Source organism: Lathyrus oleraceus, chromosome 7 (assembly GCF_024323335.1).
Source record: "Lathyrus oleraceus cultivar Zhongwan6 chromosome 7, CAAS_Psat_ZW6_1.0, whole genome shotgun sequence".
In the NCBI taxonomy this organism is placed as follows: Eukaryota; Viridiplantae; Streptophyta; class Magnoliopsida; order Fabales; family Fabaceae; genus Lathyrus; species Lathyrus oleraceus.
The window spans coordinates 427,843,941-427,864,471 of NC_066585.1; the positions used below are offsets into that span (position 1 = coordinate 427,843,941).

A 20,531-nucleotide genomic window follows, 5' to 3' on the forward strand; every position below is an offset into this window, starting at 1 on the left:
CCTTTGAAGATACTTAAGAATCATAAGGTTTTGAAGATGAGTTAAAATCAGAAAATGATTCTGAAGGTGACTTTGAAGGTGTGTCTGACTCTAAAGGCGAGTCTGACTCTGAAGGTGAATCTGATTTTGATCCATATTCTGATGGTGATTCAGACTCTGGTGGAGATCCATACTCTGGGAATATTCCAGACTCTGAAGGTGGTCATGCCTCTGAAGGTGGTACTTTTTGGGTTCCAACATTTGATATTGTTCCAGCATCCAAAGAAGATTTTGAACAAGTTCAGAGGCCATAAAGAATCAGAAATATTCCAAGGAGATTTGCATAGTTTTACATGTTACAAGATACTAAAGTAGACTCTGAGGGAGAAGTCATTCAGTGTGCCATGTTAGTAGACTCTGAACTAGTCATTGTTGAAGAAGCACTCAAGAAGAAAATGTGGTTGAAAGCCATGTTGGGTGTTGACTAAGCTTACAAAGAACAAGAAATCCATCAGCATTAGATGGGTTTTCAAGGAGAAACTAAATATAGATAAATCAATTGTCAAACCAAAGCAAGGTTAGTAGCAAGAGGTTTCCTATAGAAACTCGTGTTAGATTACTTTGAAGTGTTTTCTCCTGTAGCGAGACATGAGACAATCAAATTGGTGATTATGATAGCTACTAACAGGAATTGGCCTCTAATGTATTTAGAAATGAATTCTACATTTTTGAAAAATCTATTGTAAGAAGAGGTATATGTGTCACAACCTCCTGGATTTGAGAAAAAGAATCAGGAAGGGATGATGTACAAGTTGCATAAAGACTTGTATGGACTGAAACAAGCTTCTCGGCCTTAGAATCTGAAGATTGATTCATTTTTCAAGCTCCAAGGATTCAGAAAAAGTGTGAGATGGAGCATGACGTTTATGTTCAACATACTTCTGAAGGAAATATGATTCTGGTGTGTCTCTATGTTGATGACATATTATTAATAGGGAGTTATGAACATGAGGTAGATAAGTTCTAAAAGGTGTTGATGAATGAGTTTGAGATGACTGATCTAGGAAAAATGGCATTTTTCCTAGGGATGGAGTTTATGTACTCTAAGAAGGGTATCATTTTGGATCAGCTGAAATATGAACTTGAGCTTCTCAAGAGATTTGACCTGCTGAGTCGTAAGGCTATTGTCACACCATTAGAAATAAATCACAAATTGGATTCTGATTCTGAAGGTGATGATGTAGATGCCCTAACTTTCAAGCAATTGGTTGGCTCTCTAAGGTAATTGTGTAATACCAGACCTAAAATTTGCTATGAAGTTAGAATGGTTATGAGGTTCATGAGTAAACCAAAGTTGTCATATTACCAAGTTGCTGTTAGGATTCTAAGATATATAAAGGGGACTCTGAAGTATGGAGTTTTGTTCCCTTCTAGAGAGAAGACTAATTCAAAGTTAATGTGTTACTCAGACTCTGATTGATGTGGAGACAAAGTTGACATAAGAAGTACTTCTAGTTATTTGTTTAAATATCTCGGAGGTCCTATTTCTTGGTGTTCCAAGAAGCAACCAGTTGTTGCTTTATCAAACTGTGAAGCTAAATATATTGCAGGTGTTATGGATGCATGTCAAGCTATTTAGCTTCAGAATTTACTACAGGATCTGAAGATCAAGGTAAATAAGCCTCTGAAGTTGATGATTGACAATAAGTCTACAACTAATCTTGCCAAGAACCCAATGCTACATGAGAGAAGCAAGAATATTGAGATTACATTTCATTTTCTGAGAAGTCTGGTTCATAATGGAGCGCTAGAAGTTATACACTGTAGCACCTAGAAGTAGCTAGCAGATGTTCTGACGAAAGCTATCAAGACTGATCAATTTCTCCACTTAAGGGATGGAATTGGTGTTATTAGTTTTGACTAGTTAAATCTTGAATTAAGGAATTGTATTGAAGGGTAATTCAGTATTTTAGTATTTCGCATACATGACATTATTATTTGTGTACATATAGTATTGTAGATGTCAACAGTTGTAGCCATTGAGTATTATTATGCAGTGTGTGTGTGTGTGTAACTGTTAGTGGAATAGTAGTGGAAGTTTGTTATTCTCTCTTCTCTCTCTTCCTTCATCTTCATCTTCTTCATCTTGCACACCAACATTATTTAACTCCCTTAATAATTTTTCATCTTCTATTCAACCCTTGACTTTCCATGATTTTCCAACTTCCCCCTTTACTCCCATTAACTTTCCACTAACCCTTAATATTTCAATTATTGAATTTGTTTATAAAATAACCACTATTTTCAAATTAAATACCACAATAACCAAATTTTCAAAATATTTACCAAACTAACCATTTTTCAAACATAAAAAACATTACACGACAAGAGCATGCACCACTGCCTATGGTGCATGCATGCTATTTTTCACTAAGGCACCAACCCTAGTGGGGCATGCATGCACATGATGCAATAAGAGTATGTGCCACTGCCAATGGTGTGTTCTTTGTTTTTTTTTAATTATTTATTAAGGGGAGGCGCCAGGGGAGTGACACATGCATGCAAAAGGCTATTGAACATGCGCCAGGAGGAGTGACGCATGCATGCAATATTGGTAAAAAGCAATATGCAGTGGCGCCAGGAGGAGTGGCGCATATATCAAATATTAGCCTTTTGCATGCATGCGCCATAGGCAATGGCGCCTTAGTGCAAAAAAGCATTCATACGCCATAGGTAGTGGTGCCTGCTCTTGTCGTATAATTTTTTTTGTTTGAAAAGTAGTTAGTTTGGTAAATAGTTTAAAAATATGGTTATTTTAATATTTAATTTGAAAATAGTGGTTATTTAAAAAAATATTAATTACTAATAAATTCAACATTTATATCTTATTTTTCTAAATAGTAACATAATAATACAAATCAATAATAATAATAATTCCTATTATTAATTATAATAATAATAATTCCTATTATTAATTTTATCATTCTGACGTTGCAGATTTACTGACGTGTTAATCACATCGCAACATAAGTGTTACTTTTAATTTGCGACGTGATTTTAACGCCTCTAGCGTGTCTATTTAATACCCACAAATCTCTTCCCCTCACGTTATCAGAAACCATTTTCGCTCATTTTCAACCTTCTTCCTTCTTACTTTGAACCTTCTTCTCTCACCTTTTCAACCTTCTTCCATTTCTTTTCTGACTTTTCACATTCTTTTCTCATCTTCATCCAGATTCAATTAGGGTATGTTATTACCTTCCATATTTGATATTTCGTTATTTAATTTTTGTTTGTTTTAATTTTTAATTTTTGATTTGTTATGTTTTAAATTATTTTTCCAATATCTGTTTTATTTTATTTTATTTAGGATTTTTACAATTTTAAGTTTGTTAGAGAAATTGACTCTAACAGATCTTCTTCTTTTTTGGTTTTGGGCCTATTTATAATCTCAGTCTTCTCTTGTAACTCTATACTAAAAAGTATGGAATACAAAAAGTTCTAATTTCTTTTTTTTTGTCTTTTGCTTTTATCATCATGATAAAGTGTGGTGTTATGGCTAAAACATGTATATATGTTTTTCACTACAATAGTTTTAACATGGTATCAGGAAAATTTATTGCTCTGATCTTTTCCTCTATCCCAGTAACACGTGTATAATTTTCTTGTGTCCCCAAGATTTTCCCTTATCTTTTTTTCATTTCTATCAACTTTTTTACGTATCTTTCGTTCCCATTTTTTTCTCTTTCTTAGTTCTCTCTCTTTCTTTTTTATCATCCCAAATTTTTCTCTTTTCTGTGAAATCTCCGTATATCCAACGGTTGTCGTCGAAGGCTTTGTTAATGACGAAACCCCACCAAAACCTCCATCCATAAATTCTCTCACAAAGCAAGATTCCACCACATCCAACACAAACCCTAACAGATCTGATCAAATCGATATGCTTGATATTTGTTTCATACACCCAATGGATAATCTCGACCTTGCCATTGTCACTCCCTCCCTAAACAACCTCAATTATCATTCTTGGTCCCGATCAGTAAAGGTTTCTCTTTGTTCTAAAAATAAATTAGGGTTCATCGATGGAACCCTAATTCACCCCCTTCCACTGATCGATCATCTTTAGCATGGGATAAGTGCAATACTATGGTTATGGCTTAGATAACTAATTCTATTGAAGCTAATACATCTCAAAGTATCTTATGGGTGGATACAACTCAAGAAATTTTGAAGGAGCTTCGTGATCAATATCATCAAGGAGAGATTTTTCAAATTTCAGATTTGTAGGAAGAAATATATTCATTGAAGCAAGGCGAACAAACTATTACCCAGTATTTCACCTCTCTCAAGTGTTTATGGCAAGAATTTGACAACTTTCGTCCTCTCCCATCTTGAACTTGTCCGATTACTTGCACTTGTCAACTCACATCCATCATCAAGTACTATCGTGAGTGTGATCATGTTATCTGATTTCTCAAAGTTCTGAATAAGCAATACGCTCTTGTTTGTTCCTAAATTATACTTATGTAACCATTACCACTGATAAACAAGGTTTTTTGTTCTCCTTTGATACAATAAGAACGTTAACACCTTACATCTTTAGCTGAAGATCATTTGATTGCACAATTCAACAAATTTGTTTTCAAAGGACGCAGCAATAAGAACTGGTCAAAAAGCTTTACTCAAGGGCATGGAAAAGGATTCAAGATTTGCTCCTTCTGTAAAAATCAGGGTCACACGGTTGAGGTTTGTTACAAAAAGCATAGGCTTCCTCCATATTTGAAGAAACCTAGCATTGCTCAAGTCTTTAATGAAGAATCTGATCGGGATCCTCCATAATAATCAAGTGTTTATGAAATGTCATAATATAATGAGGTTTCAAGATTTACACCAGAGTAACAAAAGGCCATTTTATCCATCCTTCATCAAGCTACCATTGCACAACAGTCAAATGTTCATCAGCTCAACTCTACTTTCCACATTCCAACAGGTACTTTTATTTCTCTATAATCTTTAGTTATTCATCATATCTTTCATTGGATTCTTGATTCCAGGCCACAAATCATGTGTGCCACTCCAGATCCTTATTTACCAATTTAATTGAGATTCACCCGATTAAAAATCAGCTTTCAAATGGAGCCATCATTTCCACTTCTTTCTATGCAACAATAATGTTCACACCCGATTTTTATCTAAATAATGTGTTTTTTCATTCCTGAATTAATTTCCAACATTATATTTGTCCCTAGACTTACTAGTTCCCTAGGATGCCATTTAATCTTTCATGCTTCTGAATGTATTATACATGGCAACCATGCCCTGATGAAGATTTGTTCAACTAAGTTGCACCAAGGATTATACATCCTTACTCCCCTCAACCCTAAACATTATCGCCTCATTAATAACTTTGTTTTTCATTATAGTTCTATTCTTGTCGATTCTTGTAATATGTTGCACAATAAACTTGGCCATCATTCACATGATAATCTTGTTCAAATAAATAAAAAATTACCTATGTCACATTTAACTTGTACTTTTACTCCTTGTGATGTTTGTTTGTATGCTAAACATAGGTGGCTTCCTTTTAATAATAGTAAAAATTGTTTTACCAAATGTTTTGATTTGGTCCACATGGATATTCAGGGTCAGTTTGAAGGAGAAGGGCGATCCAAAACGCAACGGAATTTAAAATTTCTCCTTTAATGATCCTTACGAATGGGAATGATCAGTGATAGAATCGTTACCTCTTGTGGCGATTGTAACCTTTGATGCAGATCTACGGAGCGATCGCGAACGTTGAACAGTGACAACGCCTCTACTCAGTCCACACGAACGGATTCCTTCAATCTCATTGCTAGCTGCTACGAATGAAGGCTTTGAGTGTGTGAGAGAGAGAGAGAGAGAAACGAAATTGCAACTGTACAAATGCTTCTACACAAGGGTTCTATTTATAGAACCACTTCTGTGGGTTGCAAGCTAAAAAATCCACTCAAGTGTATGTGGCCCATATCTTATAATATGCCAAAATCACTTAAGCGCGTGGTACCTTACCATATTTCATATTCTGTTTAAGTACACCGTACCTTACGATGTTCTACAATTCACTTAAGGGCACCGTACATTACGGTATTCCTTAGTTACTTTATCTCTCATCAATCCGTCCTTTTGTGTGTGACCCTGTAGGTTTTTGCGGCATTGGCAATTATATTAAATCACGTATTTAACATAATAAACAGTGAGCGGTATCTAGCAACACATCACTGCTACCCAAGACACGAAAATGTCATGTGATCTGACAAATCCTTTTGTGATAATACTTATGTGTACAATTACCCTTTTTCCCTTATGTCTATATTGAACACAAGGCATAGACCGTGTCATCCTTGTCCAGTTCAATATTGGGCCCATAGACATTTATTCTGTTACGCAGGATGGGCAAATTCCATCTAAGTCACTCATGTCCCTTAGCATGCTTCGTGGAGTACCCATCAATTGTCTTTATGGTCATCCAGTTACGGACAATGTTTGATCAACAATAAGGCACTCAACTCTACATCTAGGGTCCATAGTGGTTTCAGGTCGAAGGGTGGTATACACCATTATCACCATGAGAATAACTTATGACACTTTGCATAACATTCTATATAGTATTCTCATAGCGGGTCAATCCAGTATAAATATTACTCTTAATATTCATACCTATGTTTAAGACTTGATAACTCCTTATCCATGATGCATGAGATGTGATCATCAGTCTATATACATAATAGTCTTAATGTTTTAATGTTATCCCACTTCACATTAAAGCTCGACTACAGATACTTTAAGAATAATGTCCTTATGTTTAATGTGATCTCATGATTAAGTCACACTTGATACATTAAACGGACTATCTATTCTAGGGACTTTATTAAACAAACATAATAAAGAAAAATCCTTTTTATTATTAATAAATAATTCGATACAAGTACCAAAAGTATTGGCCTCTAGGGCTTACACCAACAATCTCTCACTAGCACTAGAGCCAATCAGGCATACCCCTAATGCCCATAGATCTAGTATGGCCATCATGCTTCTGCTGCGCAAGAGGCTTTGTCAGTGGGTCAGCAATATTGTCAAATGTAGGTACTCTGCATATTTTCACATCTCCTCTATCTATTATGTCTCGAATGAGGTGATAACGCCTAAGTATGTGTTTAGATCGTTGGTGAGATCTAGGCTCCTTAGCTTGTGCGATAGCACCATTGTTATCACAATAAAGACCAATGGGATCCATAATTCTAGGAACTATGTCAAGTTCACTGATGAACTTTTTGATCCAAACAGCTTCCTTTGCTGCACTTGAGGCAGCAATATACTCGGCCTCGGTTGTAGAATCAGCAACTGTGTCTTGCTTTAAACTTTTCCAGCTCACAGCGCCACTGTTTAAGCAAAACACATAACCAGATTGCGATATAAAGTCATCCTTATCTGTCTGGAAACTAGCATCGGTGTATCCAATTACAGCCAGCTCTTCCTGACCTCCATATATCAAGAATGAGTCCTTAGTCCTTCTCAAATACTTAAGGATATTCTTGACAGCTACCCAATGAGCATCACCAGGAGCAGATTGGTACCTACTCGTTGCACTCAAAGCATACGCGACATTTGGTCGAGTACATAACATGGCATACATGATAGATCCTATTGTATATGCATATGGAATCTTATTCATGCGATCCCTTTCTTCCTTAGTTGAAGGGGATTATGTTTTTGATAGACATAGGCCATGTTGCATAGGTATGAATCCTTTCTTGGAATCATGCATATTAAAGCGTCTCAACACTTTGTCTATGTACGTACTCTGACTTAGGCCAAGCAGTTTTTATGATCTATCTCTATAGATTCGGATTCCTAGTATATAGGCTGCTTCACCTAGGTCCTTCATAGAAAAGCATTTCCCCAACCAAGACTTTACTTGTTGCAGGGTAGGGACATCGTTTCCAATGAGTAATATGTCATCTACATATAATACCAGAAAAACGATCATGCTCCCATTAACCTTCTTGTAGACACAAGGCTCATCTTCGTTCTTGATGAATCCATATTGTTTTACTGTTTCATCAAAACGAAGATTCCAGCTTCTGGAAGCTTGCTTCAATCCATAGATTGATCTTTGTAACTTACATATCTTTTGGGCTTCTTCTGGTATGTCAAATCCTTCAGGTTGTGTCATGTACACATCCTCAAGAAGATTCCCATTAAGGAAAGCAGTTTTGACATCCATCTGCCATATTTCATAATCATGATATGCAACGATAGCAAGTAAAATCCGAGCAGATTTAAGCATTGCAACTGGTGAAAAGGTTTCATCATAGTCAACCCCATGAATTTGTTTATATACTTTTTCAACCAGTCTTGCCTTATAGGTATGCACCTTACCATCCATGTCAGTCTTATTTTTGAAGACCCGCTTGCATCCTATAGGGTTAACTCCTACAAGAGGCTCTACCAAGGTCCAAACTTGGTTTGTGTACATAGAATCCATTTTAGATTTCATGGCTTCTAGCCACTTCTCAAACTCGGGACCAGTTATGGCCTCTTGGTAGGTCACAGGCTCATCTTGATCCATGAGTAATACATCACCTTGATCAGTTATGAGATATCCATATCTCTCAGGTTGGTGACGTATCCTGCTTAACCTACGCTGGTCTTGTTCTACTTGAGCAGGTTGCTCTTCCACAATTACTTGTGTTTCCTGCTCTAATTCCTCCATAGGTGCATCGATGCTTTGTGATTCTTGAATTTCTTCAAGCTCCACTTTCCTCCTACTGATTCCTTTGGGAATAAAATCCTTTCTAGGAAAACTCCAGTTCGAGCGGCAAACACTTTGCCCTCAGAACGATTGTAGAAGTAATACCCTCTTGTTTCTTTAGGATACCCCATAAATAAGCATTTGTCAGATTTGGGCTCAAGCTTAATTGAAATTTGTCGTTTCACATAAACTTCGCAACCCCAAATCTTCATGTAAGACATATGTGGTTTCTTACCACTCCATATCTCATATGGTGTCTTCTCAACCTTTTTGGATGGAACACGGTTAAGTGTGTAAGCTGCTGTCAATAGTGCATGTCCCCAAAAGGAGTTTGGAAGATCGGCGTGACTCATCATGGATCGGACCATGTGTAATAGGGTTCGATTTCTTCTCTCAGATACACCATTCCATTGGGGTGTTCCAGGAGGAGTAAGTTGGGATAGGATCCCACACTCTTTCAGATGGTCATCAAACTCTAGGCTTAAATACTCACCACCTCAATCTGATCGAAGAGTTTTAATATTCTTACCTAGTTAGTTTTGTACTTCATTCTTGAATTCCTTGAACTTTTCAAAGGACTCTGATTTGTGTTTCATTAAATACACATAACCATATCTACTGAAATCATCAGTAAATGTGATGAAGTACTGAAAACCTCCTCTGGCCGGTATGTTCAGTGGTCCACATACATCAGTATGTATGAGGGCCAAAAGATCATTAGCTCTTTCACCTTTTCCTGTGAATGGAGACTTTGTCATCTTTCCAATTAAACAAGATTTGCATGTCTCATATGATTCATAATCAAAAGAGTCCAAGAGTCCATCTTTATGGAGTTTGGAAGTGCGTTTCTCATTTATGTGGCCTAATCGATAATGCCAAAGGTAAGTTGGATTTAACTCATTAGGTTTCATCCTTTTAGTATTAATGTTATAAATAGGCATTTCAAGATCAAGGACATATAGTCCATTGGTCATTTATGCAGTAGCATAGAATATATCATTCAAATAAATTGAGCAACAACTGTTCTTTATTATAAATGAAAAACCAAACTTGTCCAAACAAGAAACGGAAATAATATTCCTGCTAATTGCAGGTACATAATAACAGTTCTCTAACTGAATTATTAAACCACTAGGTAAAGTCAATACATAAGTTCCTACGGCTAAAGCATCAACCTTTGCTCCATTGCCAACTCGTAGGTCAACTTCACCTTTTGCCAAATCTCTACTCCTTTTTAGCCCATGCACATTGGTACAAATGTGAGAACTGCATCCAGTATCTAATACCCATGATGCAAAAGTAGATAAATTAATTTCAATAACAAAAATACCTGAAGTTGAAGTCTCTACTTCATTCTTCTTATCTTCCAGGTACTTTGGGCAGTTTCTCTTCCAGTGTCCGGTCTTACCACAATGGAAGCAGGTGCCTTCCTTTGCTATGCCTCCACTATGCTTCAAAGCAGCAATAGTGGATTTGGGTTTTGCAACTTCCTTGCCTTTCCCTTTATCACCCTGCTTGGTGGGCCTTTTGTTCTGTCTCTTTCCATTTCAGATCAATAGAATGGACTTCCCTTTTGACTTCAGATTCTGCTCAACAGTTCTTAACATGGCTAGCAGTTCAGGAAGAGATTTGTCCATATCATTCATATTGAAATTTAGGACAAATTGACTGAATCTATCTGGAAACGATTGCAAGATCAAATCAGTCGCAAGTTCCTTTCCGAGGGGAAAACCTAACCTCTCAAGGTTTTACACATACCCAATCATCTTGAGCACATGGGGACCTACAGGGGCACCCTCAGCTGACTTGCCTTGAAAAAGGGTTTTTGAAACTTCAAACCTTTCATGCCTTGCTTGCTCTTGATAGAGCATCTTCAGGTGTTCGATCATATCGAACGCTGCCATGTTCTCATGTTGCTTTTGCAACTCTGAGTTCATGGTAGCTAGCATGAGACAAGCAGTTTCATTGGCATCATCGACATGCTTCTTATAAGCATCTCTTTCTGCCTTAGGTGCAGAACTAGGAGGTTCCTCTTCAGGAACAGGTTTCTCTAAGACATACAGCTTTCTATCATGTTTGAGGACAATCCTCAGATTTCGGTGCTAATCCAGAAAATTTGTCCCAGACAATTTTTCCTTGTCAAGGATTGATCGTAAAATGTTGTTAGAGGTGTTTGTTGTCATGGTAATCTACATAAAAATAATGAAAATATAAGTATCAATAACATATTTAATTAGGCCTTTAATTAAATATGCTCCCACTATTTTACTCAAAATAAATCACCCTCACCATTTGATTCGGAAAATCCCGTTGGAAGATTTTCTAGTGGGTCGAGATCCATATTTCACTTTGTTTTAAGTCTGCGTAGGCGGATTACACAAAACTAGGTTATTTAGGTAGGAACTCCTTCCAATTGTATCTAATACAACTCTCGAATATTTTAGTTGGGTGAATAACTCCTTATTCCAATCCATCACATGGATCATTTCCAACTCTTGCTTCTAAACATATATAATCTTATTATAATTTGTTTAGTTAAGTTTGACCCATTGTTTTAACAATTGGATATTACAATTATCCCATCGCACCTTACTAATATAGAACATGCACCTCGCGTAGGCGAAACCTACATTATCTGATACTAGTCTTGATAAGTGTTAAAACTTGGAAAGCATAAACTTAATATTTAATTTGAGGGAATTTGCAATTATTCTGATCTCACCGGCTTATTTATCATATAAATCGTCTCTCACATGCATCAACATACATTCACATGCATCAACATACATACATAATGAAACAGTTATGGCCCCTAGCGCAATTGTTCTCCCAAGCCAATGAGAAAACCTAAGCTAACCTAATAACGATCTAAGCTTCTCCAAGCAAGATCTTCAAGGTTGTCCTCCTTTGATATTGAATTCTTCTCTTTCTTCATAACATTACATTACATAAAAGAAACTCGTTTTACATACGAGGGAGTGAGATGAGAAAAGAAGTTACATTAAGAGATTAAAAGAGAGGCATGACACGCAGGTCGTATTTTAAAACCCAAAACAAAATAAAGGAAAACTAAGGCCATAACCGATCACCACAAGACAATAATAATAAACACATTATTATTATTAATTTTAATTCTTTTAATTAATTAAAACCAAATTAAATTTCGGTGACCAATCACACTACGCAGAGTTAGCCGAGGATTCGCTGCCCGGTCAGCGGGAACGGGGGTTCCGCTGCCCGGTCAGCAAACGGTGGGAAAGGGGGCAGCGCCCCTTGCAGGGTTGAAGGGGCAGCGCCCCTGACCGAAATTTTTAATGAACAATTCATTTGAAATCGACGTCGTTTTTCGCATCAACACTTGATACTTTAAAGCACAACTCTTGCGCAGTCACAACCCTAATTGCATAACTCTTTGACAACACAACCCTTGTGCCGTCATTAACCCTAATGCACCAATTTCAGACCGTCAAACACATCTCGATTGTTGATTCAGTATGATTGATCAACACGTCATTGCTTCACCATACTAATGTCGGATCAAGACGCAAACGACCATTGATCGCTCAAAGGAAAACAACCATTAAGTGTTTGAATGAATGAAACAGAAACAGTATATCATATATACCGTATTTTGCATCAGGATTACTTATATCATATATATAACTTGATCGATCTCAATTTAATTACTCGTTTATTCTTTGATTCATTCTGTCTTATAATCGTATTAATACAGAAAATACAGAAAATAATCAGCTATCAGATGCATGGTTTCGTAAGTGGCTCTGATACTACTGAAGGAGAAGGGCGATCCAAAACGCAACGGAATTTAAAATTTCTCCTTTAATGATCCTTACGAATGGGCATGATCAGTGATAATATTGTTACCTCTTGTGGCGATCGTAACCTTTGATGCAGATCTACGAAGCGATCACGAACGTTGAACGGTGACAACGCCTCTACTCAGTCCACACGAACGGATTTCTTCAATCTCAGTGCTAGATGCTACGAATGAAGACTTTGAGTGAGAGAGAGAGAGAGAGAGAGAGAGAGAGAAACGAAATTGCAACTGTACAAATGCTTCTACACAAGGGTTCTATTTATAGAACCGCTTGTGTGGGCTGCAAGCTAAAAAGTCCACTCAAGTGTATGTGACCCATATCTTATAATATGCCAAAATCACTTAAGCGCGTGGTACCTTACCATATTTCGTATTCTGTTTAAGTACATCTTACCTTATGATGTTCTACAATTCACTTAAGGGCACCGTACATTACAGTATTCCTTAGTTACTCTATCTCTCATCAATCCGTCTTTTTGTGTGTGACCTTGTAGGTTTTCGCGGCATTGGCAATTTTATTAAATCACGTATTTAACATAATAAACAGTGAGCGGTATCTAGCAACACATCACTGCTACCCAAGACACGAAAATGTCATGTGATCTGACAAATCCTTTTGTGATACTACTTATGTGTACAATTACCCTTTTGCCCTTATGTCTATATTGAACACAAGGCATAGACCGTGTCATCCTTGTCCAGTTCAATATTGGGCCCATAGACATTTATCCTGTTATGCAGGATGGGCAAATTCCATCTAAGTCACTCATGTCCCTTAGCATGCTTCGTGGAGTACCCATTAACTGTCTTTATGGTCATCCAGTTACGGACAACGTTTGATCAACAATAAGGCACTTGACTCTACATCTAGGGTCCATAGTGGTTTCAGGTCGAAGGGTGGTATACACCATTATCACCATGAGAATAACTTATGACACTTTGCATAACATTCTATATAGTATTCTCATAGCGGGTCAATCCAGTATAAATATTACTCTTAATATTCATACCTATGTTTAAGACTTGATAACTCTTTATCCATGATCCATGAGATGTGATCATCAGTCTATATACATAATAGTCTTAATGCTTTAATGTTATCCCACTTCACAATAAAGCTCGACTACGGATACTTTAAGAATAATGTCCTTATGTTTAATGTGATCTCATGATTAAGTCACACTTGATACATTAAACGGACTATCTATTCTAGGGACTTTATTAAACAAACATAATAAAGAAAAAGCCTTTTTATTATTAATAAATAATTCGATACAAGTACCAAAAGTATTGGCCTCTAGGGCTTACACCAGCACAGTTGTCTACCCCTTCCATGCTTGGCTTCCGTTATTTTCTTACTATTGCTGATGACCATAGTAGATAATGTTGGACTTTTTTATGAAATTTAAATTTAAGGCCTTTTCTCTCGTCAAATATTTTATTAGTTATGTTCAGACTCAATACCAAACCAATGTCAAGAACATTTGGTCTGATAAAAACCCTGACTTCATGCTCAAAGATTTTTACATGTCTCAGGGAATCCTAAATCAAACTTCATGCACTGACACTCCCCAATAAAACGGTTTGGTGGAAACAAAGCACCAACACCTCTTAGGTGTCACCCATTCCCTTCTTTTCCAAGCAAACCTCCCGAAAAAATTGGGCTCATGCCCTTTCTCATGATGTCCACATTATTAATAGGCTTCCTACTAAACTACTTAAGAATTACTCTCCTTATTTTAATCTTTTTAATACTCACCCCAATTATTCTAGTATGAAAGTCTTTGATTGTCTTGATTTTGCATGTAGTTCTAAAAGGAATCGAACAAAATTAGATTTCAGGTCTAGGAAATGCATTTACCTAGGCATTAAAATTGGTGTGAAAGGCTCTATTTTACAGGACATTCACAACAAAAATATATTTATATCTAGGGATACTATTTTCTTTGAATCCATCTTCCCTTATATCACCCAATCATAAATCTTAACATATTTATCACCATCCTACTGAATTCACTCTTGATAACAATGTTGCACATCTTCCCCTTTCCACCATTCCTCATCCTAACCTCACTACTACCCGCCTACAAGTACCAACCACCCTACCATCTCATCACCTCACCCTACTCTTATCCTTCCTCTTAAAAAATCCACCAGAATTTCTAACCCTCAAACATATCTTTAAGACTACCATTATGGGCTCATACAAGGTAATTCTACTTGTATTCTGACTTCCCCCAAAGGTACACGTCTCTATCCTTTATCTAAACATATTTTTTATGATAATTTATCTCCTAACAACAAACTTTTTAACTTACAAAGTTCTACTATCATTGAACCAACTAATTAAACTTCTGCTATTAAAGATCCAAATTGGCTTCAAGCTATTCAAACTGGGCTCTGATCTCCAATTAACCCTAACACTTGGGTTTTAACATTTGTTCCTCATAACAAAAAAGCCATTGGTTGCAAATGGGTTTTTTAACCCAATTTTTTAGCTAATGGAAATATTGAAAGGTATAAAGCATGTCTTGTAGCTAAAGGCTTTAACCAAATAGAAGATCTAGATTATTTAGAAACATTCAGCCCAGACATCAAGATGACTACAATAAGACTTCTTTTTTCTATAACATCCACTAAAAATTGGTTATTACACCAATTGGACATTAATACATATTTTTTACATGGTGATCTAGATGAGGAAGTTTTCATGAAATGTCCCCCTGGCCTGAATGTTTCTAATAAAACCCTTGTTTGTAAACTAAACAAGTCAATTTATGGAATCAAACAATCTAGCAGGCAGTGAAACCAAAAATTAACCTTCACTCTCTTTGATTTAGGTTATAAGTAATCTAAATCAAATTATTCTTTGTTTACTAAAACTTCTAGTATTTATTTTATTGTTGTTCTTGTTTATGTTGACGATTTAATTCTTGCAGGAAATAACATCTCTGAAATAAACAACATTAAATCAGTTTTGGGTGCTAAATTCAGTATTAAAGACTTGGAAAACCTCAAGTACTTTCTTGGTTTTGAAGTCTCTAGATTTACTACAGCATGTATGGCTACTTGCAGCAAAGCCATTATTAACTCCAATTGACCCATGCCAAAAACTTGACATTGAGAATGATGAACCTCTAATTGACCCAACATAGTTTAGAAGTTTAATTGGTAAGTTATTATATTTAAATCATTCTAGGCCTGAAATTTCTTATTCTGTTTGCAGGCTCATCCAATATATGTTAAAACCTATAGCAGTACACATGCATGCAACAATGCAGATTCTGAAATATGTCAAAAACGGACCAACGTTAGGAATGTTTTTTCGCAGTAATTCTGGACTGACACTGACAAGATTTTTGGATTCTAAGATGGGCTCATGTCCTATCACAAGGATATCTACACCAGGTTTTACATTCTTCATGGGCAGCATTCTTATTAGCTAGAAGTGCAAGAAGCAACATGTAATTTCATGATCATCTTTCGAGATTGAATACAGAGCATTAGCCAACACATCCTGTGAGGCTCAATGGCTCCTCTACCTTCTCCAATACTTAAAAATTCAACATTTTTCCTATATCAACATTTTCCACGACAACCTCAGTGCTATTCACATAGCCACAAATATGATCTTCCACGAACTTACGAAGTATATCGAGTTAGATTATCATCTGGTTAGAGATAAACTTCAGGAAAACATAATTCATCTTATGCCTATTTATTCAAGAAATCCGATTTTTTATTTATTTATTCACCAAACCCCTACACCTTGGTTCATTCACCAATTTAGTTACCAAACTTGGAATGTTAGATATACATTCACCAGTTTGATTTTATGAATCATTTAAATCATAGATGGCCAAGTGGTGTAATGGATGAGACTTTTGATATTGACTCAAAGGTAACATGTTCGAATCTTGAAAATTATGTCTTCCAGAATCGAACCATGGACCCCTTAGCTATGGGGCGCGTCGACTGAAAGGGTGACCACTAGACCAAAACAACATTTCTTGATATTATTGAATGTTATCTATCTATATATATATATATATATATATATATATATATATATATATATATATATATATATATATATATATATATATATTTGTTTTAGAATGATTATCTTGAAACATTATTTCTCCTCACCAATTGGTACAATTTGTTTTAGGCATAATTATATACGAAAATTACTTGTTTCATGTGTCAAAAATTATATCTAAGCCATTCTTTTGTCTTTCTAGTACACGAGAATAAATGAGAGAACTTTATTCTGTAAAATATCGTTGATCGATATGCTTAATGTGAATGTGTGATTCATGTTAAGGTTTCCAAAGTATGCTGAAGGGGATTCGTCGAATTACTCATCTTCTTCTTATTCAAGTTTTGCAACAGACCCCCAACACAAGATCTAACAATCTTTAGGTTTAATTTTCAATTTTGGTCCATACTTTATTTATAATTAATATTAAAGTATGCAACTTTAAAGAATATGATAACAACTTTCAATTATGGTGAAAAATACACAATTAACTCATGATTTTAAAATTATGGAATTCTAATTTATGTTTTTTTATGCTCAATTTATGGTTGTAACTTTAATGGAGAGATAAACATACATCTTTGTTTATTCATACACATGGTGAAAGGTATATAATTACTTTAAATAAATATATATTCTATGATTTTCTAAATCGTTGTAAAATATGTTGAAAGTCATATTTATTTATGTTAAGTTTAACATGTGCCATAAATTTATGTATGTATGATTTATAAATTATTCTTGTATGTGAATTTGTATAATTAAGAAAATATTTGATTTATGGTGTATACTTGAATGTAAAATATATGTTAAATATTATTCTTTGGTGCAAGTAATTTATTTTAATTAATAATGCATATTTCTAGTTGAAATGATTTGGAAAAAAATTATGAGTTTGAATTTATAATGCATGTTTTGGTAACATAAAATAATGTAAATAAAGTTTTAAAAATATCAAGGACATGTTTAAATTGTATTTTAATTTGTGCAAGAATTTATTAAACTTAAAATTATTAATCTCATATTATACGTGTATCATAATATGAAAGTATTATCTTTTATTCGTCTTGATATTAAAAGTAATTTTAGTATATTTTAGATTATTGTAATTTAAATTTATGGAGAAAAGTTATAAAAAATATTAATGATGTGAATTCATTGTTTACTTTGTATTGTGATTTTTATTTGGATATACCATAAAACATTATTAAATATGAAACATGAATGTACCATATATAATTTGTTATGCATGTGCTAATTATGCAAGAAAATTGTTTATTTTAAAAGAATAAAAATAAATTATATGGCGTTGTATTTATACGGAGTTTAATAATCGTATGTTTTAACCCACTTCATGAAATAAATATTAGTCATGATAAATTTGTATGATCATGATTGTCGATTGCTATAAATGTTTAAATATATTTTGGATATATTTAAGTGGAAGTAAAACTTCAAACTAAAAAGGTTAGCAAAAGAATAATAAAATTTGTGTATATGATAAAATGAATGACAAAAGTGTCATGATGATAGTTTATCAAAACTATCAAGAATATATAATATATTGAAGGTGTGAAAAACACAAGAAATGGGAGTTTGAATTGAGTTATAAAAATAAAAGCTTTTTACTAACTCAAAGACACCACATAAAGCTACGAGCAAGGAGATAAAAATACAAGTATTTTTGTTTTGGTTCGCTTGAAATCAAAGCTACTCCAGTCCACTTGTTAAGGTGATTTTGCCTTATACCCAAAGACTTAATCCACTATAACCAAACAAATTACAGAACAAACACAAAGAACAACTTTCTTTGTCTTCTCAAGGATCCGAGTAAAACCTAGTCTCCTTAAGGAAATACAAACAAACAGTTTGAATAAAGCTTTTTGTGTTACAAGTTGCTTCTACACAAGCAGATTTTTTACAAATGAATTACAAAACACTTAAAGAAAAACTGTGCACAAAGTTGATATCTTTCCACGAAGAAACAAACTTGTCAAATTGTTATATCAGATTTCTTCAAGTCTCCAAGTCTCACTTATATAGCATAAGAAAGGTGTGAAGAATAGTATTTGGGGATATCAAAAGAGCATCTGTCCACTAACGGATTAGTGACAGGTGTGAAGAATAGTATTGTCCTTCACCTACGTTTTCAGGTAGTGGAAAGAATATTTTTCGATTTGTACCATGTACTATTTGATCACATATCTTTTGATCTTATCTTCAAATTCATTGGCTTCTGAGAAACACTTGATTAAGCATGAAAAGAAGAAACGCATAGTTAAAATCATAATCTTAAGAATCTTCAGTCAGAACCTTAACCACGTCAGCGTCTGGCTTGAGATCTTCAGAGTCTTTAGCTAAGTAACCAAACTTCAGAATCTTAAGTCAGAACCTTGACCACGTCAGCATCTGGCTAGAGATCTTCAGAGTCTTCAACTAAGTAACCAAACTTCAGAATCTTCAGAATCTTCAGTTAGAACCTTGACCACGTCATCGTCTAGTTTGAGATCTTCAGAGTCTTCAGTTAAGTAACAGAACTTCAGAAGCTTGTCATTCTTTAAAAGCTTGACAATCAGAGTAACATCCAGAAGCAGAAGCGAAGAAAACATTGCAGCAACAACATAACATCTTTCAAAAACTTCTCAGGAGTGAATCAGCACAGAAGCAGAAAGAATATTGGAGCAGCAACTTGTCATCTTTCAGAACTTCTCATGAGTGATTACCATAGAAGCGGAATTCGAAGCAAATGTTCAGAAACGGATGACGTTGCACGTCATAAACTCAGAATCAGAATTGGCTATTAAAGCTACACAATAACAAACCATTAGGGTACCAAAACTGTTCTAACACAAATACAATCTTGTTATCATGATTTGATGATAGATGATAAATACTATCAAGAGTACATAAAGTAATTGTAGGTGTTTAATTGGCTGCATTATATGGTAAAACACTAGCTGGATTCTAATGTCTTGACTGATGTCATGACATGGTGTGGATGTGTGACTGCATTGTAGGTTAGAATATCTAACTGTACTCTGATGTCTTGACTGATGTCATGACACACTTGAGTAGTTACTGCAGGATTAGCTAACACAGGATTTATTGAATGTCAAACTGGATGCTGTGACATTCATCCCTGTAAGTAGCTACTGAGGAATAGAACAGTTGGTGTTCTGTTAGAGCTCAGTATTCATTTGTAGTCTGGTTATCAAGGAAGAACCAGATCTGGCACAAGGCCTACTGTATGAATGTCAAACTGGATGTTATGACATTCATCATGGACAGTATATACTGAACATTAGACAGAGTGGTGTTCTGCTATACTTCAGCATGGTACTTAGTCTGTTCTTCAAGAGAATAACAGAACTAACTCAAGGCCAAATGTGTAAATGTTAAATTGGACACTTTGACATTTATTAATGTAAGTTGTTACTGTAGTATGGTCATTTTGATCATGTGCAGGTCAGCAAAATTGTACAGTCTGTTTTCTGGAAAAACAGACTCAGCATATGGACCTTGTTGTCAAGCTGAATGTCGTGACATTCATTCCTGACAGCATATGCTAGATTGTAGGTTGTTTAGTTTTCTGTTTCAGCTTTTCTTGGGCTATTCTTCAGGAAGTCAACAGCTTAGAGAAAAACCAGGAAATCAACAACCAAGTTACATTTAATGAACCTAACAAATAGCCTATTTGTTAGTAACCTAAATGTTGAATTTATGGGAACTCGTGTGACCTTAAATTCAGGAGAATATAGGTGCAAAAGCCCAGGTGCTGCAATATAAAAAGGAAGGCGTTCCTTCATTCAGCTTCGGGGATTTTGAGGCGTGAAGATTAAGTGTGTCCATCATACTTCACTGCTGTATTTTTGTGAGTC

The 20,531-nt window shown here is 35.2% G+C and overlaps 1 protein-coding gene across 1 annotated transcript; it reads left to right on the forward strand.

Moving 5' to 3' along the window:
• The first annotated feature begins 1,048 nt into the window (after positions 1–1,048).
• Positions 1,049–16,057, forward strand: LOC127104194 (uncharacterized). The gene is made up of 4 exons (XM_051041396.1): positions 1,049–1,260; positions 1,590–1,651; positions 15,551–15,629; positions 15,838–16,057. Exons 1-4 carry the CDS (start codon positions 1,049–1,051, stop codon positions 16,055–16,057), a joined length of 573 nt encoding a protein of 190 aa, XP_050897353.1.
• Positions 16,058–20,531: the final 4,474 nt, after the last annotated feature.

Coding starts and splice junctions, on each gene's coding strand:
- LOC127104194 (XM_051041396.1), top strand. CDS start 1,049: ATGGCATTTTTCCTAGGGATGGAGTTTATGTACTCTAAGAAGGGTATC. Junction 1,652..15,550: donor TACAGGATCTGAAGATCAAG/GTAAATAAGCCT, acceptor TAATTCTTGCAG/GAAATAACATCTCTGAAATA. Junction 15,630..15,837: donor AAAGACTTGGAAAACCTCAA/GTACTTTCTTGG, acceptor TTCTGTTTGCAG/GCTCATCCAATATATGTTAA.